The 23670-nt window shown below is 42.4% G+C and overlaps 1 protein-coding gene across 2 annotated transcripts in view; it reads left to right on the top strand.

Annotated features, from left to right (window-relative positions):
• Window positions 1-413: 413 nt before the first annotated feature.
• Window positions 414-23670, top strand: part of creb3l2 (cAMP responsive element binding protein 3-like 2) — a 104787-nt gene continuing 81530 nt past the window's right edge. For both annotated transcript variants that reach the window (XM_080190620.1, XM_080190619.1), the window contains exon 1: window positions 414-632. In XM_080190620.1, coding sequence (XP_080046746.1) covers window positions 531-632 — 102 coding nt within the window. In that variant the 5' untranslated portion in view covers window positions 414-530. The remainder of the gene's footprint in view (window positions 633-23670) is intronic.

Raw genomic sequence — 23670 nt, 5'->3', positions numbered from 1 at the left:
TTGTCTGGAACCCGTTTGAGTCAGATTGATGCTAGTTTCCAACTTGACGGTTCAACTGTAACTCATGTTTGGTAGATACAGGAACTACCTGTGGTCGACATCATGGTCGGACCTGCCTTCATGGGCGCAGGAGAGGAGAAGAATTCCCTTCGCTAAAATGGCGGCCCCTGCTCTTCAGCAGATTCCCTCCAGGCACGTGGACCAGGGACAATGTCACCCACGCGCAGCCGGCCCGCTCTTCACGAGCACCACCTCCACTTCCGGGCAGGAGAGAGGGGCGGGAACTAATCCCCAGAAAGGCGAAGTGGCTCCAGCCCATTGGCTGAAGCTGCTACCAATCAGAGACGGCGTCTCCGGAACTGCCCGGCGTTGGATTGGTTCAGACAGCTGTCAATCAAGTTGTTTCCCGACACTTCCGGTGGGTGTCGCGACAGTGTGAAGGGGGTGGATGGTGAAGGGAAAATCAGACCGACAGAGACAGAAACAGACAGCCAAGGTTGCTTTAATTGGGGGTAAATACAGCGGCAGCGATGGAAGTACTGGACACTGACACTACCGATCCTCTCCAGTGGGATACCAAGCTCAGTGAGCTCAATCTCTCAACGGGGCACTGCGAAGTCCTTTACACGACGGTAGGTAGTTGGACTGTTAACTGGAAGGTTTGGGCCCGACTCCGTCTTTTCATCGCTTTACCTGTTGGAGCTGCATTTTCCTGTGTCTGCTCTTCGGAGAGGAGGAGGAGGAGGAGGGGGTGGGTGGGGGAGGAGGGTGTTGGTTTGCCCTGTCCGCCGCAGTCTCCCCAAGACTTGCCTTGCTTAAGACAGGATGATGCTACTTCCAGCTGTGGGACTGTCTGAAAACATTTCTGAAATATGTCAGTCAGACCCCAAAAGTTTTTTCCACCTTCCCTGGACTTGTGCTAAATATTTGTATTGATCTTATCTGGGTGGAGGCACAGTCTCATCTTATAAGATGAGAAGGCATTTGATCTGGTACTGCCACCTTGTAGTGATGTGTAGTGCATTTGGCTTTGTCGCCTGGTTGACTTTGAACCAGAGCTTGGTAGCCTGAGTTTCTGCCAAATCCAAATCTTTGCCAGACCCAAGATATCATTCGTTCGTGATGCTTGGTCGGTTCATCTCCCAAGTTTCATATCCAGATTTTTTGTTGATTTGCCCAACATTCTTCCCTTATTTTGTGTTACCAATCAAAGCAAACTAGCTGCCCATTCATCCTGTTGCTTTTTCTGAGATCTTGTGTAATATGATTGTAGTATTTACTTGTTAATTTTAAATGGATGGTGAGCTGTTAGTTAGTGTGAACTTGTTATCATAGTAATAACTCTGTTTGGGTTTATGGTTTCTTTTTTAGATTTACCCTTGTGTGATTTGCATGTTATTTTCCCTTCATCATACCAGAGCAAGCTAGGCTATTGTTAATGAAGAATTAATGGAAAGAGAAATGCTCTTTTGGAAAGGTACAGTCATTTTGATTACTCAAAAGCCTTGGTTCAGAGAGCAGTTAGAATGTGGAATTTGCCACCATGTGGAAAGATTGGGATGAGTATCATACATTTTAAGGGCAAGCTAGATCAATAAATGAAAGAAAATGCTGATTAAGTGAGAGAGGATTCATTTAGAGCATGAACACTGACAAATCACTTGAGTGAAATTGGCTGTTTCTGCAGTAAATTCTATGAAGGATCCAGTTCCTAGTTGTAAGCATAGTGAATTAAGTTTGAAGCAGCACTAATGTTGCTGTATGAGTGAGAATAAGCCAATGTGTAGTTATGAGTTTATTTGGTGTGGTTTTATATTTAGTCTCTCTGGTAGTAGATGTCTAGATTTATATCTGGCAGAAGCAGTTTCTGGGCCTATGTTACTAAGAATCTGCTTGCATTGGCCATCTTTATGCCACTTATGATTGAGAACTTCCATCAGTTTTGGAGAAAATGCAATTGTTATTGATTAAATGCCTTGATATGGCTATTTTAGCATATTGCATTCAATTAGTTGTTTCTGTTCACCCTTGGGGAGACTATGTAGCTGATATTTTGAATGAGAAATAGTGGAAGAAATGGAAGTAAACTGGATGTGCTGTGACAATTCCTGAACATGCCAATGCTGAAAACTGCTCAAACTCTGCAAGGATGGATGACACAGCAACCAGTGAAATTTTAAATGAGACTGAAATACAAAAAAGAGTTTTCCTGGGCTTTAGTAATCTGCAGAGTCTCAGTGAAACTCAATTGGGAGTACTGCGTACAATTTTGGCCACCATAGCCTAGAATGAATTTGTGTGCCTGAGAGGAAGTACTACAAAGGTTCATCAGAGGGAATCCTGGGATGATTGGATTGGCCATTGAAGAAAGATTGAGTAGATTAAGCCTATATTCCCCAGAGTTTAGAGGAATGATAGGGGATCTTATTAAAACAATTCTTATGAGGCTTCTGAAGAGTAGATGCTGAGAAAATATCTTCCCTGGCTTGAGAGTCTAGAATGCCAGCTTAAAGTCCAACAAGTTTATTTGATAGTAAACCCACTAGCTTTTGGGGTCTGCCCCTTCATGAGGTGAGTGTCACCTGACGAAGGGGCAGACCCCAAAAGCTTGTGGGTTTACTATCAAATAAACTTGTTGGACTTTAACCTGGTGTTGCGAGACAACTTACTGTGTTTACCCCAGTCCAACACCAGCATCTCCACATCATGGGAGTCTAGAACACAGGGTGACAGAACAAGTTTAGAACTGAGATGAGCAGAAATCTCTTCTTTCAAATTATGTTTTGAGTTCTGTCTCACAGAGCCATGGATGCTTAATTATTGAGCGTATTTAAGACAGAGGTATTTTGCACACTATATCCCAGAGATGTGGGGATACTGTGTGAAGACAAAGTTGAGCTCAAAGGTTAGCCATGATCTGTGAATGGCAAAACAGGCTTGAAGCTCTCAATAGCTTACTCCTGCACCTGTTTCTTGTGTTATGATTTTGTCTGTCAGCACACAGACATCCAACTGGTCCAGTGCCCCAGGTATTTATTTTCCTAACCCTAGAGAGAGTTTGAATACCTACTCTACATCATCCTGGCTTTCACTTGTACCACTTGACACAGTGAGCTATGTTACAATCAGCATTCCAAAGCTTAAGATTCGGGTGGACTGGTTGAACCACTTCTACTGTATATCGCATTTCAAATCTAATTGCATGAGGTCCTGTGCTGCTGCTTACCAAAACATTAGACAAATATGAGTCCAGTATTAATGTTAGTTGAGTTGTTTGTATTGATTGATGAAGGTGGTTCCTTGGTTGATATCTTTCAACTCTGGTCATCTCACTGCCATTTGTTTGTGACATTGAGTTGGGAATGCGATGGATGGTGATTTACCTTTGGCTGTGGAATTCCTCCCTTTCAGAGCTCAAGCCTATAGTCCTTCTGGAGAAGGACGCGTATGGGTGCTTCCTTTTTTAAACTGCTCCCTAGGACCTTTGGGGGAGAAAGAAGGGGACAAGAGTCTAAGTACCTCCATTATTTACTGTTAATGTGATTTTCTTCTGTTTGCTTCTCATCCACCCTAGATTGTCAAAAAAAAGGATTATCATGTTGGTATGAGACACAGTGTGAAATCTTGTTCTCATAGTGTCTGTCTTGTGGTCTGTGATAAACAAAATAAAGCTCTACCACTGTTCTCCAGTGAAATATTGTTCACTTGGGAGCTGCTCCAATCTTGCCTTTACTGGGTTAATGGATTGGAATTTGGTTTTGATCCTTAGGTTTTTATTTGTGATGACTAACTTGGCTCTTGAGTCATCCCAGATAAACAGTGATTTTTTTTTAATAAAAGCATTTGATGCAGTTCTGCTCAGAGTGTGAACAAGGTACAGAGTGTATGTGTTGAAATGGCATTTAATCCCTCTCATTTAAGAGATATCAGAGGTTGTATGTACCAGGCAGAGGTCGAAGTATTATTGATGATTAGCTGCTTGCAAATGGTGACTGAGTCAGGTAGTTTTCACCAAGTAAAGTTCTGTAAGTAAGTATTTTGGATATCTATTTATTCGAATGTGTTGTTACTAGCCAAAATAATAAATCAGTGGCCTTATTAACTTGTTAATTTGCTATTCCTGTGGTAGTCAATGCTTAGCATGGGAACCCACACAAAAGCTCGTTTTCAGAATCACAAACATATTTGCTTGTAGGATTTATTTGAAGGATTCTGTTAATTATTCGGTAAAGTTGGGTCCTTTCACTTTAGTCAGTGAAATATCAGTTCTACCACATGCTGTTAAAGTTCACGTCTTTGGATGATGGGTTGGATGTTTCTTTTTAAAAATGTAATCAATGTCAATTTAACTACCATAATTAAATAGTTTTATCTATCTTTGTCCTGTTAGTTCATGATCTTTAGTTGTAGAACAACCCATGTTTTTATGAGACATCCATGATAATCAGCTGAGTAGTCATCTTTGACCATATTCTATCTGGTTCAGCTTCACCAATGCTGGCGTGAACAGTGCTTGCTTTCTCAACAACTCAGGTTTTTTTTTTACTTTTCAGTTTCTATTTAAATGATTTCCCTAGTCTCAGAAATTTTAACAGAATTTTGCTACATATATTGGGTACTACAATATTATGCATGCTGCTGTGTATATTTTCAGTCTTTTTACAGAAGGCACATTGAAAATCATTTCATTGAGCTAAGACAAGTGCAAAACAACAAACTGGTTTATATATTACTTATTCATTAAAATAACTGATATGCATCTTGCTGCCACTTTTGAGCTGTCTACTTACAAGTTTATTGCTGAGTTTTCGTTATTGGCTGTTTAAATTTACTGGATGAATACCATCAAAAAGACATAACAGACTATCCTGATTATCGCATTATGACAGAACAACAGGTATGAAAAGCCTTTGTGCTCATTATCATACATGTTGTCAGAATAAAGACAACATCACAAAATCACGATTGTAATCTCAAGGGAACAAAGTTCAGGATTAATGATGAAGTGCAGGATAAAATAACCAGTCACCAAGCTTAAAAAGGCCAAAGCATAGCAGCATCATTGAGCAACATTTAGGATCCATCCAGAGTTTCACTGAAACCTCTGCACCACCACCATTTTGTCGTCCCGAATCCCCGTCAAAGATAAGCCTTTTCTTTTGGGTGAAGGCGAGTTGAGAAAGTTCTTGTTTGATTGAAGTGGTTAGAGACAGCCTGGATGGGGATCAGTTCACAGTGGTGGTTCACCAGTGATGCTGCTAGTGTTGATATAATGGCTGTGATTATGCATGAAGTTGCGGACAACTGTCTCTGCTCCCTGGCATAGATTATTGGTGCTCATATTGATGAACTGCAAAATTTCCTAAAGAGAATGGATGAAGCAGAGAAGTGAATCCTGTCAATGGAGAGGACAGTTTCCTTGATGGGAGCTCACCTTGAGTCCTTGGAAATCCTGTGGCATGGTGCGTCATGTACACATCCTGGCTGACTCAGGGAGATGAGGCTGGCAAAGGCATATCCATGGGCCTAGTCTCCCAAGGGGTGCTGGGGTACAACTCCCAGCCGAATTTAAGAATATACTACTATGACTTCGCAGTCTTGATTTTTAAGGGCTGGAGTTCGATTGAAGCACGTTGTATCTGGTCTTCAAGGCTTGGGGTCGGTCAAAGCCTCCGTTCACTGGTCTTGTGGTGTTTGTCGAGAAGGGTTGGAGGCAGCTGGACATGTCTGATCCTTGCCACCCACCAGGGCCTGGGCTTTTCTTTGACGGGCTTTGGGACGGCAAAATGGTGGCAGTGCAGAGGCTTTGGTGAAACTCTGGATGGATCCTGAATGTTGATCAATGACACTGCCATGCTTTAGCCTTTTTAAGCTCAGTGGGTGGTTATTTTATCCAGCAATTCATCATTAACCTGAACTTTGCTCCCTTAAGATTATAATCCTGATTTTGTGTTTTTTTTTATCCTGACAATGTGTATGATATCTGGGCACAGAGGCATTTTATACCCGTTATCCTATCATATTCCGATAATTAGGATAGTCTGTTTTGTCTTTCTGATGGTATTTGTCCACGGCATGCCCTGTTTTGTAGGTCTCCTTCTTTCCACTGAAGTGTATGCTGAGTTGGTTGTATGATATGAGGGTTATGTTGCATTTACTTGGATTTTTTTTGTTGTAATTCTTGTATTTACGCTGAGGGACTACAACTTTTAGTACCATTCACTTTATTTTTTCATTAAGATGAGTAGTGGCACAGTAGGGTGGTGGATTGGTGCAGATATGTCTGGTATGGCATTAAGCCTTTATGGGTGAAGAGAATCTCACGTTAGAATGATAGGGGTTGCAATTTTTTTTGTAATTTTATTCTGGGATTTAAAAATTCTTGCTTGTTCCCTGAGAGAGTACAAGCTGATCCAGTATCCTAGAAAAGACTGGGCACTTTTTTTGTTGTTGGCATGGGGGAATTATGCTCTGGTGCACGCCTGGTTGTACTTGACTAAGCCTTGGATATCTAGTCTTGTTAGGTTGGTCTACTATTTTGATTTGGCTGCAAGAGTAGTGGCAGTGGTTACTTGATTATTTATGGACTGTCTGGTGGGCATATCATAGGATTCTTACAGTACAGGAGGCAGCCATTCAGCCCATCGAGCCTGCAATGACAGCAATCCCACCCAGGCTTTATCCCCATTATCTCACATATTTACCCTGCTAATCCCCTAATACTAAGGGCCAGCAACTAATCAGATATGGCTAGTTCTTCACTTTTGCTAGAAGGTAAAATCTTGGAAAATGGTGTGTCTGTGTCATTGTTTAAAACAAGTTAGAATGGCTAGTTAGTAACATTGAATGAAAATTACCATTGCTAGCAGGAAAGGACCTTGCTGTTCAACTCACCAACCCTGGCATCTTTCCATTGTTCAAAAACTACAGAAGTATCGATAAACTGTCATGGTGCTCACTTTTTTTTATTCAGCAACCATCCATCATATGAGGCCGAGACATTCCATGTGAATGAGTGGTATTGTAATTTAAATAGAAAGGACTGTGTTGTTGATTTTTTAAATTCCTGTTTGCAGGTTTTATTTTAAATTGCAACTGCATTAAGATTTCTAAAATAAACCTATGAGATGTGAGCTTTTGTGTTTCGAATTCTGATGCAATTACTGGTGCTTCTTGCCACGAGCCTCTGAAGCTTCAGTCTAAGCTGTGCCAGATTTCCCTTCTACAGGGCTTTTCTTTAGTTGACTGAACATTTGATTGTATCAATCTGATTCTTCTTTGGGTTGCATCAGAAAATGTTCAGTTTTCTCGATGAGCTGGATCATTTTCAGCTTTTTATTTTTATCACACTGGCATTGCTGACTTCTGCAATGTGGGCTTTGTACAGCCAACAGCTGGAGTAATTGCCTGATTTACTGCAGCTGGGAAGAAGTTATTTACCTCCACCCCTCAAAAAAACTTGCTTGTGGCCTCAAGTTTTTGGTATCGGTATTGGGCTCTTGAAACCTGTATGCAGGAGCTGGTGGCAGATATTAGCTTATAAAACAAGTGACTAAATTCGATTTGGTATTCTTCTCAGCAGGAGCTGTATTGTTCATCATTGCAGATTTCATGCTCTCCTACAACGAACAATTGATTAGTCACTCTACTTTAGGATCATCACCAGATTACCATGACTGTTTGTCCTGGCTTCAAAGTAAATTTCCAGTTATGTTTTGAAGTTAAATGACATATTACAAATTCCTACCCGTGTTCATCTGCCAGGGGAAATAGCAGTATCGCTGTAAAATACTTCTTGTTACTGGCCAGGTTTTGTGTGCAAAACCAAGAAGGGCCACTGCTTTCACCAATCTTCCTATGAACTGGTGGCAAAAAGTAGAAGCGGATCCAGGCTGCTTATGTTATTTTGGTCAGTACGTACCAGCTACCTGTGCCATTTTGGTCAGCAACCACTAATGGAGTATTGATATTACATCAGACTATTAGAGAAAATTGATTGCATGACAGATCACTAGCATGTGTGTTAGTTCTAGTTAGACCAGTGGCAACCAAAAAGACCCAGTTAAACCAGGATTTCCTTGTCACCACTCTGCAAATAAAAGCTTGACACATTTTTGTTGTTGAGACTTAGCAAGAGGCTGTAAATGCATTTTTTTAAAAATCACTGATGAAAATGATATACATTTTAAAAAAAACCTCTGGTCATTTAAATAAAACTTAAATATTTAGGAACTTATTGACACAGTTTAACGTTTGGGATGTTGTGGACAAGGAAAGGACCTTTGACTTTTAAGTGAATAATTGTCCTGTAGAAAGTGCACACTCCCAGTAGATTTGAGTTCTAAACATCTAGTTGTTGAGGGTAATGCTGTTGGACTTTCAACTGCTGTATCACATTTCACGTTACTCTGGATATTGGCCTTTGTGCGTGTGTATATTGTACAGAAGATAGTGACTTTGAGAAGGCAGCTACTTGCTTTTAGAAAAGGAAGGCAAACAAATTTATTATGAAATATTTAAAATCTAACAAAAATTGATTGCTTTCAAAAATGCAACTGAACCAGTTCAGTTATTTCTTTTTATGGCCAGAGACAATGCGATGCCAGGCAACAATTGTGTTATTTAGAACATACTTGCATTTGTGGATAAATAAACAAATTAGGAGTAAGAGTAGGTCTTTGAGCCTGCTTGGCCACTCAATAGAAGCATGGCTGATGTGGTTATAACCTCAACATCATTTGCCTACCCCTGATGACCTTTCATCCCTTGTTTCTTAAGTTTTTTCACCAGCACCTTTAAAAATTAAGAGACTGCTGTCACCACATTGAGGTAGAGATCTAATGACTCATAACCCTCAGAAAAAAATCTTCTTGTCTTTGTCTTAAATGGGCAACCCCTTATGATTAAACAGTGACTCCTAGTTCTAGATTTGCCATAGAGGATAACATCCTTACCAATTCCATTCTATTATCATTATTGAATAGCGGGGCAGGCTCAAGGGGCCAAACAGATCCTGAAGGGTCATATGAACATACAAATTAGGAACAAACCAATGTGTTTCAATCGAGTCATTTCTTCCTCTTGAGAACTCCAGGGAGTACAAGCCAAGGTTCAACTTTTCCTCATAAGACATTCTGCTCATTCCAAGTAATCATCTAGTAAAGTTTTTAATATACAATTAGTATGAATCCAGGAAATACTGGAAGAAAATAGCAGACTGGAGTGAATCAAGCGCAGCTTCTAGAGATTTGTTTATTAGAAAATGATGCCAGTCATTATGTTATTATTTTCCTGCAAGATCTGGCCTGTTAGAAGCATTTTTTTTAAAAACCCCATGCTTGATTGTATCCAAGCAGTGTCAGCAAATGGAGCCCTTAACTTCAGTTTGGGTACGGATCGTTTGTAGTTAACTGCTTCAAGTTGGAATTCTTGTAGTTTTTGTGATCATTTTGAGCTGTTTTGGCTGTTGGCAGAAAATTGTCCACTAATGCTGTTTTTGGAACTGAATGAATGATAACTTCCCCTCATAAAATCTTGGAGGACATGGTTAATTAGAGAGCATTTATGTATGATACCTTTGATGGATATTGTATATGTAATTTTTTTTTTCATTTATGGAATGTATACATTGCTAGCTTGACCAGCATTTATTGCCCCTCTAGTTGCTTTTGAGAAGGTGCTGATGAGCTGCCTTCAAACTACTGCAATCCATGTTGTGTAAGTACACCCACAGTGCTGTTGAGCAGGGATTCCAGGATTTTGACTGGATGACATGGTGAAGGAATGGCAATATATTTCCAAGTCAAGGTGGTGAGTGACTGGGAGGGGAACCTCCAGGTGGTGGTGTTCCTTGGTCTCTGTTGTTCTTGGCCTTCTAGATTATAGTGACTGTGGGTTTCGAAGATCCTGTCTAAGGAACTTTGAGTTTCTGCAGTGTATCTTGTGGATGGTGTACACTGCTGCCACTGTTCCCTGGTGGTGGAGGGAGTGAATGTTTGTGGAAGGGGTAGTAATCAAGTGTGCTGCTTTGTCCTTGATAGTGTTGAGCTTCTTGAGTGTTTTTGGAGCTGCACATTTCTAATTTGCATCTTTGTAGATGGTGGACAGGTTTTAGGGAGTCAGCAGATGAGTTACACTCCACAGGATTCCTAGCGTGAGTGTGTGATCTGATACTGTCACTGCAAGGGAAACCAGACATCAGGATCTGAGTGAACAAGCAAGTATGCATCTCCTTTACTGATGAGATTGAAGGATTATGAAATTAACAATACAAAGATTGAGAAGGAAGTGTAAATTAGAGGTGGTGAATTCAATGGAAAATCAGGTCAGGGAAGAGCAGGAAAGATTTATGAAAGGAAAAGGAAACTAAAAACAGAAGGTGACTTCACACTTGTAATAGTTAAATTCAGTGCAATAAAGTTTTGGCAATGATTAACACTTTGTTAAAGGAGTACTTGGATTGAAAGGAAGGAACTTAACTTGCAGTGGTGAATTTAGTTTGCATCTTTTATCAAAAAATACTGTAAACTTTCCAATCTGGAAATCTATCGTTTGGAAACACTAGTTGTCCAGTAATTTTTTTTGCACATTCCCTTGATGTCATTGGTATCATTTTAGTACAGTACTTTGGGAGCAGAAACATAGAAATATAGTATGTACACAAGTGAAACTTTTTTATTATTGCTTTATAATATTTTCAGTTTTATGTTTGAGGCAAATATTTATATCTACGGTGTCTTCCAATTAACACACTTGTGATGAAGTGTTCTTCTGTCGTTCTATAATGTAGAAAATTCTCAAATACAGAAATGACTTAGTCCCAAGTATTCTAGACGTGAGATGTCACTGTCTACAGTATATTCAGTCAGCTGAATGGTGAGGCAAACTGCAAGATGCTCTTTTCGCAAAACTAACCTCCAAGTGTTGCATCTCAGCTGGCAACTTTCTGTTTTCTTGTTTAACAATGCGTCTGTCCTCACTTGAAATTACTGTAACAGTTATGGCGAACATCAGCTTTGCCATTACTTTGTAAGTTATGGGTCTCTGTTTCCTTGCTGTCTTCTATTGCTATTGGCTCTGTCGCTAAGGCTGTTCTACATCTTTCCACCATATTTCCCTCCCTACATTTTGAAGGTTGCCTCCCGCATCCTGGCTTGTATTTTTTTCCCCTTGGCCTTCAAAAGTTGCGTTTTTAAAAACCCTACAAATTTTGTTTTCTTTTATCCCCTGCTTCTCACTGTGTATACTGTTTTCTGCTCTATGCAGGACGCACAAAATATCTTAATACACACAAAGGACTCTAGGCATTATTGGCTAAGTGTAGTTTTTGATGTCATTTGAAGTAAACTGTTGATTTCTCAGAAGCTGGATCTCCTTTAGCCTTTTTCTTAAAGACAGCATTCTAATTAATGAGTTGCTGTTTTGTGTCCCTGGAAGAAGCAAATAAAGTACTACTTGCATGGTAACTTTGGTTCACGTTTGTTAGTAATAGCAGTGACAATGCATATTGGAAGGAGCAAAATGACTCCAAGCAATTTGCAAAAAAAAATGTTCTTGGAGTGCAGTGGTCTTTATGTAGGAAAAGAGAAATTCTTTGGTACCAGCAACAACTCACCATCTCCAATGATTCTTTGTGATGTTGAGCATTAGCTAGGGTCCTAGTTAAACGTTCCTGCCTTTTGAATAGTGTTTTGCTGGTCTTTGTCTATTGAAAGGTAGAGGAGGCCTCAGTTTAACTGCACCGGGATACTGAAGTGAGTGCACCATGTGCCTTTTGTGCTCCTATTTTCTGGTGTAGGTGAGTTGGTTTCTTCAACTGCTCATTTTAAGCCAGAAATTTTATTTTTACATTTTCTTAATTCAGCCTCCTCAAGTTGCCACTATTTTCTAATGGTGAATTTGTGCCGTTTTCATATTGACTTTAGAATACTGGGAAACAGGTCAATTGGAAGCAGTTTGGGAATATAAATTCTTAGTATTGCAAATTGAATTTAAGAGTTTGGACACTATGTAATTGGGGGAAAGAAACTTTCTGTGTATGGTTGTTTGCAGAGGTTGATAAGTAAATGAAAGTCTTGTCCGTGTACATGAGTGTGAGTAAGCAAAGGATTTTGTTCATAAAGGCTCTTTGAGAAAGAGGACTTTATCCACAGATGGCATCCAGATGTGTGACTATTCAAGCACATACCCAGGAGACATCTAGGCAGACTGTCTCAAGTGAATGAATAAAAACTAGTTGTTTTTGCATGCTGGACTGTACAATTCCGATTAGTGTGTTTCTCTGTCATTAAGGGCAAGTCAGATTATAGATTTTGAGCAAGTCATAGAATTGTAGTGCAGCATTTCCTTGCTGGGATTCTGAAATAATATCACATGATACTTTATATTTTCATTATTTTAATGGCGAAATTGCCATACTGAATCCTATGAGCATAGTGTTTGTTCCTGTGTTGCAATTAAGTAGCTGACTTTGTGAAAATGGAATCTGTTTGCTAGCAAATTCCGATTCACAATCTTGTACTTTTGTGCTGGAGGCTGCTCAACCTTTATTATTGTACAAACCAACCACTCTTGCTATTCTAAGTAAGGTTGTTGTGCAAGAGCTGCAACAGGATATCTATTCCCTGGAGATGGGAGAGAAACTACATTTCATGACAGTTCCCTGGCAAATGTCCTTTTTGATACAGCCTTGAGCAACCTTAATATAAATATCTCAGCTAACATCTTATTTCCCCAGTTATGCAATTAGAACATAAGAAATAGGAGCAGGAGTAGGCCATCTAGCCCCTCGAGCCTGCCCCGCCATTCAATAAGATCATGGCTGATCTGTAGTGGCTCAGTTCCACATTCCCGCCCTCTCCCCATAACCCTTAATCCCCTTGCCTATCAAAAACCTATCAACCCACGTCTTAAAAATATTGAGCGAAGCAGCCTCCACCACTTCAACGGGCAGAGAATTCCAGAGATTCACCACCCTTTGAGTGAAGAAGTTCCTCCTCAACTCCGTTCTAAACCACCCCCCCTTTTATCCTGAGGCTGTGCCCTCTCGCCCTACTGTCCTTGCTGAGCGGGAAGAGCCTCTCCACCTCTATCCTATCCATCCCATTCAACATCTTTATCTGTCTCAATGAGATCTCCCCTCATTCTTCTAAACTCTAACGAGTTCAAGCCTAGTTTATTCAGCCTCTCCTCATAGTTCAACCCCCTCAACTCTGGAATCAGCCTAGTAAACCTCCTCTGCACTCCCTCCAAGGCCAAAATATCCTTGCGTAAGTGTGGCGACCAAAACTGCACACAGTACTCCAGCTGCGGCCTCACCAGTGCCCTGTACAGCTGCAGCAAGACCTCCCTACTTTTATATTCAATCCCCCTCACTATGAAGGCCAGCATACCATTTGCCTTCCTGACCACCTGCTGCACCTGCAGGCTGGGTTTTTGCGACTCATGCACAAGGACCCCGAGGTCCCTCTGCACCATTGCATGCTGCAGTTTTTCGCCACGTAAGTAATAGTCCTTCCTACCATTATTCCTACCAAAGTGGACAACCTCACATTTGCCAACATTAAATTCCATTTGCCAGTTCCTGGCCCATTCGCCCAGCCTATCTAGATCCTTCTGCAGACTCTCCACACCCTCAGCACAATTTGCCGTTTTGTCATCAGCAAATTTTGACACCATACACTCGGTTCCCTCCTCCAGATCATCTATATAAAACAAAGAACAAAGAACAACCCAGCACGGGAAACAGGCCCTTCGGCCCAACAAGCCCACGCCGCTGCATCACCCTACACCTATTCTACCCTGCGTATCTACAAATAGAACCCCTGACTTAGCCAGATTCAGGGGAGAATAGTGTCAATTTGGTAAAACCAGTCAGCCTAAGAGCACATCTTTGGGGTGTGGGAGGAAACCGGAGCGCCCAGAGGAAACCCACGCAACCACAGGGAGAATGCACAAACTCCCACAGACACAGGCCCAAATCCATGTATCTGCACAGCTAGCAGTGCTAGTCACCGAGCTGTTGCGGCGCCCATCTACCGGTCCAGGATCAAGCACACACACCGACACGAAGTACTAGGCCACTCCCGGAACCTCCAGGAGCAGCCCACGCACAACCCACCGTGTGCATGCCCCTCGTTTGACAACGAGGTGGACCTCCACCTGCGGAGTGAAAAGAAAAAAACGTTAATCACAAGCCTGCCTTTCCGGTGTCTCCCGAGGTTCTAACCCTTATTCAATAACCCCTACCATAACCCTCCATCCTCGTTTCACTCATGTGCCTATCTAACTGAACCTTAAACGAGTCCAACGTTCCCGCCTCCACCACCCCACTCGGTAGCGCGTTCCATACCCCCACTACTCTCTGCGTAAAGAACCTTCCTCTCATATCCAAATTATACCTCTCCCCCCCTCACCCTTAAATCATGTCCTCTTGTATTCGTAACCAATCTAGGGAGCAGTCTCTCACTATTGACCCTGTCTATTCCCTTCAGTATCTTATATACCTCTATCATGTCACCCCTCAATCTCCGTCTTTCCAAAGAGAACAGTCCCAGTTTCTCCAACCTTTCCTCGTAACCCAACCCCTCCATGCCAGGCAACATCCTGGTAAACCTCCTCTGCACCCTTTCCAGAGCCTCCACGTCCTTCCGGTAGTAAGGTGACCAGAACTGGACGCAGTACTCCAAATGCGGTCTAACCAACGTTCTATACAACTGAAGCATTAGACGGCAGCTTTTAAACTCTATACCTCTTCCTATAAAGGCTAGCATTCCATAAGCCTTCCTGACAACATTCTCCACTTGTGTCACAACCTTCATGGATTTGTGAACCTGCACTCCCAGGTCCCTCTGTGTTTCTATACTCCTAATTTGTCTACCTTTAATCACATAGCTCCTCTCTACATTATTCCTTCCAAAACGCATCACCTCGCATTTGTCAGGATTAAATTCCATCTGCCACCTATCTGCCCAATGCACCAACCTATCTATATCCTGTTGTATCACCTGACAATCCACTTCAGTACCCGCCAACCCTGCCATCTTGGTGTCATCAGCAAACTTGCTGATCACACCACCTACGCTCTCTTCCAAGTCATTTATGTAGACTACAAAGAGGAGAGGTCCCAGTACCAAGCCCTGCGGCACACCACTGGTCACTGGCCTCCAGCTGGACAAAGTCCCCTCCACAACTACCCTCTGTCTCCTATTGCCCAGCCAGTTCTCAATCCACCTAGCTACCTGACCCCGTATCCCATGCGCCTTAACCTTTTCTACCAGCCTACCATGAGGGACTTTGTCAAACGCCTTACTGAAATCCATATAGATGACATCAACGGCTTGCCCATCGTCAACCGTTTTTGTCACCTCCTCAAAGAATTCCACCAGATTCGTAAGGCAAGACCTCCCTCTAACAAAGCCATGTTGCGTATCCCCAATCAGACCGCAATGCTCCAGATGCTCATACATCCTACCCCTAAGTACTTTTTCCATTAATTTCCCTACCACCGATGTCAAACTCACCGGCCTATAATTCCCAGGGTTATCCCTACTACCTTTTTTGAACAGCGGTACCACATTTGCCACCCTCCAGTCTTCTGGGACCTCACCTGTGTCCAAAGAAGAGACAAAGATTTGCGCCAGAGGCCCAGCAATTTCATCTTTCACCTCTCTAAGCCGCCTGGGATAAATACCATCAGGCCCCGGAGCTTTATCCGTCCTTACGCTACCTAAAAGCCCTAGCACTTCCTCCCTCGTAATAGATATTTCCTGCAGCTGATCCTCAGCTCCCTCTAACAGACCGCACGACTCCGAACCCCCCTCCTTCGTGAATACCGACGCAAAGTATTCATTCAGGAGCTCCCCCATTCCCTCCGACTCAATACATAACTCCCCGCTTTTGTCCCTAAGAGGACCAATTTTCCCTCTAACTACTCTCTTGCTCCTAATATAGGAATAAAATGCCTTTGGATTCTCCTTAATCCTACCAGCCAAAGCCATTTCATGCCCTCTCTTCTCCCTTCTAATTCCCCTTTTTAGCTCCCTCCTACTCTCTCTCTATTCCTCCAGCGCACTCTCCGTACCCAGTCGTTTCGACCTAACATACGCCTCCCTCCTCTTCCTGACCAAGTCTTTGATACCCCTTGTAATCCACGGCTCTCTAATCCTACCTTTCCCATCCTTCCTCTTAACCGGAACATACCTCCCCTGCAACCATTTCATTTTGCCTTTAAAAGCCTCCCACTTGCCAACCGTGGACTTGCCAGCTAACAGTCCTTCCCAATCAGTGTCCTGCAGCTCTCTCCTAATCCTGCTATAGCTCGCCTTTCCCCAGTTCAGCACACTCCCGTTCGGCCGGCACTCGTCCCTTTCCATTTTTATCCTAAAGTAGACGGACTTGTGGTCACTATTAGCCACATGTTCACCTACCTCTACCTCTCCCACCTGCCCCGGCTCATTACCCAACACTAAATCCAGTATAGCCTCTCCCCTAGTCGGACTAGTTACATACTGCTCTAGAGACCCTTCCAAAACACATTTCACAAACTCCTCTCCCTCCGTACCCCCAGCTCTAGGCCCCCTCCAATTCACTCCAGGAAGATTAAAGTCACCCACTGCAACCACCCTATTCTTCCTGCACCTATCCAAAATGCCCCTGCAAATACCTTCCTCCACTGACCTCGGGCTGTTGGGTGGCCTATAGTACACCCCTAGCAACGTAATCTCTCCCTTTTTATTCCTCAACTCCACCCACAGCGACTCAATCCCTATCTCTTCCATATTGTCCTCCCTCTGCACTACTGTGATGTTTTCCTTTACCAACAGTGCCACCCCTCCACCTCTCTTCAACCCTCTTCTGTCACACCTAAAACACTTGTACCCAGGAACATTCAGTTGCCAGTCCTGCCAGTCTCTGTTACAGCCACCACCTCTAACTGCCTCACACACATCAAGGCCCTAAGCTCATCCATTTTCCCTGTCACACTCCTAGCATTGAAACAGACACAGTTCAACCCACAAGTGTCCCTCGGAACCTCCTTCTCCCTGATACTTTTCCTTTCACCCGACTCTCTCCCAGCCACCTCCCCACCCCCCCTCCATATTAGTTTAAACCCTTCGTAAACACCCTAGCTAACCTCCCCGCTAAGACATTAGTTCCCCTCCCGTTCAAATTCTCCCCACCCTTCCTGTACAATTGCCCTTCTCTCCTAAACACCTCCCAGTGATCCACAAAAGTAAAGCCCTCTACCCTACACCAATCCCTCAACCATGCATTCAGCTGCATGATCTCTTCATTCTTTGCCCTGCTTGTACCGGGCAGCAACCCAGAGAGTGCCACCCTGGAGGTCCTACTCTTTAGTTTGGCCCCCAGCTCCCTAAATTGCCTACATACCTCTACCCTACTGCTCCTTCCTATGTCCCCCTCCCCTACATGTACTATGACCTCAGCCTGTGCCCCCTCCCCTTTCAAAATTCCTGCTACCCTGTCCGTTACGTCCTTTACCCCTGCTCCAGGGAGGCAGACCACCATCCTGGAGTCACGCCTCTGTCCACAGAACCTCCTATCGATACCTCTGACCCTCCCGTCCCCTACCACTATCACCTTACCGGCCCCCTTCTGTCCCTCTAAGTTAGTCTCCCCCTCCTGCCTATCTTTCTGTGCCCCTGTCAACGAACCTTGGGGGGCCTCTGGGGAGGCTGGAGGACCCTGACTGCTCTTCTTCTTCCTCTTTCCCCTCCTCACAGTCGTCCATCCTCCCTTCTCTTCAGCCCTCGAGACCTCCTCCTTCTCATGGTTCCATATAAATGGTGAATAGCTGAGGCCCCAGCACCGACCCCTGGGGCACTCCACTAGTCACCAATCCGAATAGCACCCATTGACCCTTACTCTCTGCCTCCTATTTGACAGCCAATCCTCTATCCACGCTAACACTCTACCCCCAACTTCATGCCCCCTGACCTTCTGCAATAACCTCTTGTGAGGCACCTTGTCAAACGCCTTCTGAAAATCAAGAAAGAATTCTGAAGATTGTGCTGCTAATGGCACACCCCCCTGCTTCTTCCATCCTCTTTACCCACATCTTCCCATAATTTTTGACATTTTAATTCTCCAATTCTCCCAAAGACAGCTACTTGAATTTCTGTCACCTTGTTCTATTCAGGAAAACTGTGGCACAAAGTCATCAATGATCCATTTGTATGGCTTACCTTGACACCAGGTGCCTTTTGGGTTTAATTATGAGAGATAATTTGCAGGTGGTCAATATTTTTAAAATTCATTCATGGGATGTGAGCTTTGCTGGCAAGACCAGTGTTTCTTAACATGTCTAATAGCCTTTAAAACAGTGGAGGTGAGCTGCTGCCATATTGAATCGCCGCATTTCATGTAGTGTAGGTAAACTCAGTGCTGTTCAAAGTTCCAACATTTTGACCCAGTGACAGTGAAGGAATGATATATTTCCAAGTCAAGATGGCTTGGAGAGGAATTTGCAGATGGCGGTGTTCCCATATATCTGCTGCCTCTTGTTCTGAGAGACTAAACAGACTAGGTCTGTACTCGTTGGAGTTTAGAAGGATGAGGGGGGGATCTTAGAGACATATAAGATAATGAAGGGGATGGACAGGGTAGAGGTAGAGAGATTCTTCCCGCTTAGAAAGGACAGCAGGACTAGAGGGCACAGCCTCAAGATAAGTGGGGGACAGTTTAGATCAGAATTGAGGAGGAACTTCTTCACTCAAAGGGTGGTGAGTCTCTGGAATTCTCTGACCGTTGAAGTGGTGGAGGCTACCTCGCTAAATATATTTAAGTCACGGGTAGATAGGTTTTTCACAGACAGGGGAATTAAGGGTTGTGGGGAGAAAGCGGGAAAGTGGAACTGATCTACTTCAGGTCAGCCATGATCTTATTGAATGGCAGGGCAGGCTCGAAGGGCTAGATGGCCTACTCCCTGCTCCTATTTCTTACGTTCTTATGCTCAATGAGGACCACAAGTTGTGGGAGCAGAAATAGGCCATCCAATCCATTGATCTGCTCCACCATTCCATGAAATCATGACTGACCTCAACTCCACTTTCCCGCCATATCCCCATAACCCTTAATTGCCTTATTGATTAAAAATTGGTCTATCTTAACCTTGAGTATAATGACTCAGCCTCTACAGCTCTCTGCAGTAAAGAATTCCACAGATTCATATCCCTCCTGAAGGGAAAAAAGTCCTCCTCATCCCTGTCTTAAGTGGGCAGCCCTTTACTCTGAAATTACGTCCTAGATTCTCCCACAAAACAACCTCTCAGGATCTACCCTGTCAAGCCTGAGAATCATATGTCTCAAGGTCACCTTTTATTCTTCTAAACGCCAATGAGTGCAGGCTCAACCCACACAACCTCTCGTAAGAAAATCCTGCTATATTGGGGTCAACCTATTCAACCTTCTCTGAGCTGCCTCAAGTATCATTGTATTTTGGATGAGGGGACTAATGTTCAGAGTATTCCAAGTGTAGTGTAACTCATGTTTTTCATAGTTTTGGCAAGACTTCCTATTTTTATACTCCATTCCCTTTGAAATAAAGATCAACATTCCATTTGGCTTCCCTATTATCTGCTGAACTTGTATATTAAGTTTTTGTGATTTATGCGTGAGGACTTCCAATTCTTCTGTGGTATAGTTTTCTGCAGTCTTTCTTCATTTAAATAATATTCAGCTTCTTTACTCTTATGAAAGTGCCTAACTTCACATTTTCCAATGTTGTATTCCATCTGCCAATTATTTGCCCTCATTTAACCAGTCTATAGACTGTCATTCTCACCACTTGCCTTCCCACCTATTTAGTGTCATCCACAAACTTGAAGGCAATAATGCCTTCACTCATCTAAGATGCCCGCAATCTTAGTCGTTTATTGTATGTTGTAAATAATTGTGGCCCCAGCACTGATCCTTATGGCATTCCACAGGTTGCCATCCTAACAATGTCCCTCCTGTCCCAAATCTTCATCTTCTATTAGGCAATCTGCTATCCATGCTAATGTACTACCCTAGCACCATAGGCTCAGCCTTGACCTGTTCTTATAGCCAGCTACTTTATATGATTGGTCCAATTAAGTTTCTGGTTAATGGAATCTCCCAGATGATGATGATTAGGGAAATTCAGCCATAGTAATGCTGTTGAATGTCATGGGATGATGTTTAAAACTTATCTGTCCAAGTCTGAATGTTGTCCAAACCTTGCTACATGCATGTTTGGACCACTTCAGTATCTGAAGAGATGTGGATGGTATTGAATACTGCACAATCATCAATGAACATCCTCACTTTAGGGCTTATGATGGAAGGTCGTTAATGAGATAGCTAAAAACAGTTGAGCCTAGAATACTGCTTCAAGGAACACTTGTACAGTGAACTGAGGGTAAGATGATCAGCCTTGAAGAAGCAGAACCATTTTACTTTGTGCTAGGTATGACACAAATTACTGGAGAGTTGCAAATGAGTCCCAGTGAATTCAGTTTTGCTGTGACACCATGATGCCACATTTAGTCAAATACTGCACCACTTTTACCTCATTGCACTTTAATCCATGTTTGGATGAAGGTTATCTTGAGGCCTGGAGCTGAGTGATCCCAGCTGAACTGAAACTGAACGTGCGTGAACAGGTTATTGTTGAGGAAGTATTGGTTTGAGTGTATGATGCTTTGTAATTTTGCTGATCGAGAGTAGATTGGTAATTGGTTTGTGTTTGTCCTACTTTTTGTTGACAAATACGTGGGCAATTTTCTCCATTGTCAAGTGGATCGCAGTTTTGTAGCTATACTTCCTGATTTGTATTTACAGTAATGAAGGAGACCATTCGATTTATCAGGACTATAGTACTCCAGAACTAATCTTGTGTGTCTGTTGTCTCCTAATAACCTCGTTTCAGTCCAAAATGGAACTCCTTTTGTAGCGCTCACTTGCATCAACTGCAAACTAAGCTTTTCTTTCTTTCTAGTACTAGAAAGGGAGTGAAGGCTCCTGGGAGTGTCCTGGATGCTGAACACAAATATTATGAGTAAAACTCGAGCATAACAGACATTACGGGTTTAAGACAGATGTTTCAGATTCTTTCAATGCTGCTAATTGAGGTGGTCTGTCTGTAGTTTGAACTTGTCCACACAGTGCCAGTAGATATTCAGAATTTAACTTGGCTGTAGTTCAGACTGTTAACCATACAAACTGACTGCTTGTTAGGCTCTATAAAACTGCAAATGGTAATGGAAATCAATTTATTGTTGTTTGAATGAATTGATGATTGGTAATGGATGCATTTTATTTCAATCCTAATGCTGACCCCTTCCCTTTTAGCTAGAGAGTGACACGTTTGTTTACTTTGATCTAAAATACTGAAGTTGAAGAAAATTAATGATTTAGCACAACAGGCTAAAATCTGGTTGAAATTGTTTGCTTGAATTACAGCAAGATTCCAATTTAAATAAGAATATGTTTTCGTGTGCAGTACTTTCCACTTTGTCATAGAGTAGAAAATGAATTCTCTCAAACAAATGTTTTTCATACCAGAGAATACAAAATCGTACCTTTTGGAGAACTATTTAGATTAACAACTTATGGAGACATTATTTTTCGATTGATAAAGTTATACATATGGATCAAATGTAAGCTGTAGTTTATCTTCTTTCAACTGATATAAAAATAATGTTAATTTACCAATATCTGCTTGAATAATTTTGAGAAGGCTATCCTTTTTCATCCTCCACAGGGAGGCCATATAGCATTGTTTACTTTTTTCCAAGCTTGCTGAAGATTCAGTTCAGCTTTTCATTAGCTGTTTAAATACTGAAAGTTCTTGCTTATTTAGCTGAACGTTTCTTCATTACTTTGGAATTAAGTTTGTGGGGCTGCAGTTTGATGGGATAACTCTTTGTGGAAGAATGTGCAAATGATGGGGTGGGCTTTGTAATTGTCCCTCCTACTTTTTGGGAGGGACAAGTTTAAATGTATTAAGAAATAAAATGAAAGTCTACATTGTCATTGTGCTGCTATTATTCCCAAATTGATAATTGTGTGGAATTTGAAAAATATCAAAGGTCCCATTGTCTACTTTACCTGGGTTTTCATCACTGCATGTTTGTCAAAAGTTTCTTTAATGCTTGCATTCTTTCCTCCTGTTCTGCCGTTAGAAAGGTTTGATCAGATTTCGGAACAAGTACTTTTGGTGCTGCTTTGTAGAGGGGCTGATGCAATGAAATAAAATGAGCCAGGAGCAAAGTAATATTTCACTATCATCACTATATAATCAAAACTTGAAGACAGTAGCTGATCCAATTCAGGCCATGTAGTTAGTAAAATGTCCAGAAGTTTCATAATTGTACACCAGCACATTGTTCACGACGTGAATATCTTTACAACTGGCCTGCAGTGTTAGTGTTGAAGGCTCAAAGGGTTAATGTGTGGGACTGGAGGAACAGTACCAACCACATTATGATTTGATTTATTATTGTCACATGTATGAGCATACAGTGAAAAGTATTGTTTCTTGCATGTTATACAGACAAAGCATACAGTTCATAGAGAAGGAAATGAGAGAGAGAGAGAGTGCAGAATGTAGTATTACAGTCATAGCTAGGGTGTAGAAAATGATCAACTTAATGGAAGGTAAGTCCATTCAAAAGTCTGATGGTAACAGGGAAGAAGCTGTTTGTTGGTTGGCACGTGACCTCAGACTTTTGTATCTTTTTCCCAAAGAAAGTGGAAGAGAGAATGTCTGGAGTGTGTGGAGTCCATAATTATGCTGGCTACTTTGCTGAGGCAGTGGGAAGTGTAGACAGAGTCAATGAATAGGAGGCTGGTTTGCATGATGGATTGGGCTGCATTCACAACCTTTTGTAGTTTCTTGCAGTCTTAGACAGGGCAGGAGCCATTCCAAACTGTGATACAACCATAAAGAATGTTTGTTTTTTATGGTGCATCTGTAAACGTTGATGAGAGTTATCGCTGACGTGCCAAATTTCCTGAGAAAGTAGAGGCGTTGGTGGGCTTTCTTAACTATAGTGTCAGCGTGGGGGCGGAGGACCAGGACAGGTTGTTGTTGTTGATCTGGACACCTAAAAACTGGAAGCTCTCGACCTTTTCTACTCCGTCCGCATTAATGTAGACAGGGGCATGTTCTCCGCTGCATTTCCTGAAGTCGATAATAATCTCCTTCATTTTATTGACGTTGAGGGAGAGATTGTCACTGCAACAGTTCAGCAGATTCTGTATCTTGTTCCTGTACTTTGTCTTGTCACTGTCTGAGATCCAACCTTCTACAGTGGTATCATCAACAAACTTGAAAATCGAGTTGGAGGGGAATTTGGCCGCACAGTCAGATGTATAATGGGTGTAGTAGTGGGCTAAGAACACAGCCTTGTGGGGCACTGATGTTGTGGGTGATCGTGGAGGAGGTTGTTGACTATCCCTACTGATTGTGGTCTGTGGGTTAGGAAGTTGAGGATCCAGTTGTTTAGGGAGGAGCCGAAGCCCTGGCCACAGTGTTTAGGGATGAGTATTGAAATAATGGTGTTGAAGGCTGAGCTATAGTCAATAAATAGCAGTCTGACATAGGTGGCTATTATCTAGCTGTTCCAGGATTGAGTGCAGGGCCAGGGAGATGGCGTCTGCTGTGGACCTGTTGGATGGTAGGCA

This window comes from Carcharhinus amblyrhynchos, chromosome 6 (assembly GCF_965287045.1).
Source record: "Carcharhinus amblyrhynchos chromosome 6, sCarAmb.v2.hapA, whole genome shotgun sequence".
In the NCBI taxonomy this organism is placed as follows: Eukaryota; Metazoa; Chordata; class Chondrichthyes; order Carcharhiniformes; family Carcharhinidae; genus Carcharhinus; species Carcharhinus amblyrhynchos.
This window is presented reverse-complemented; position numbering and strand designations above follow the sequence as displayed.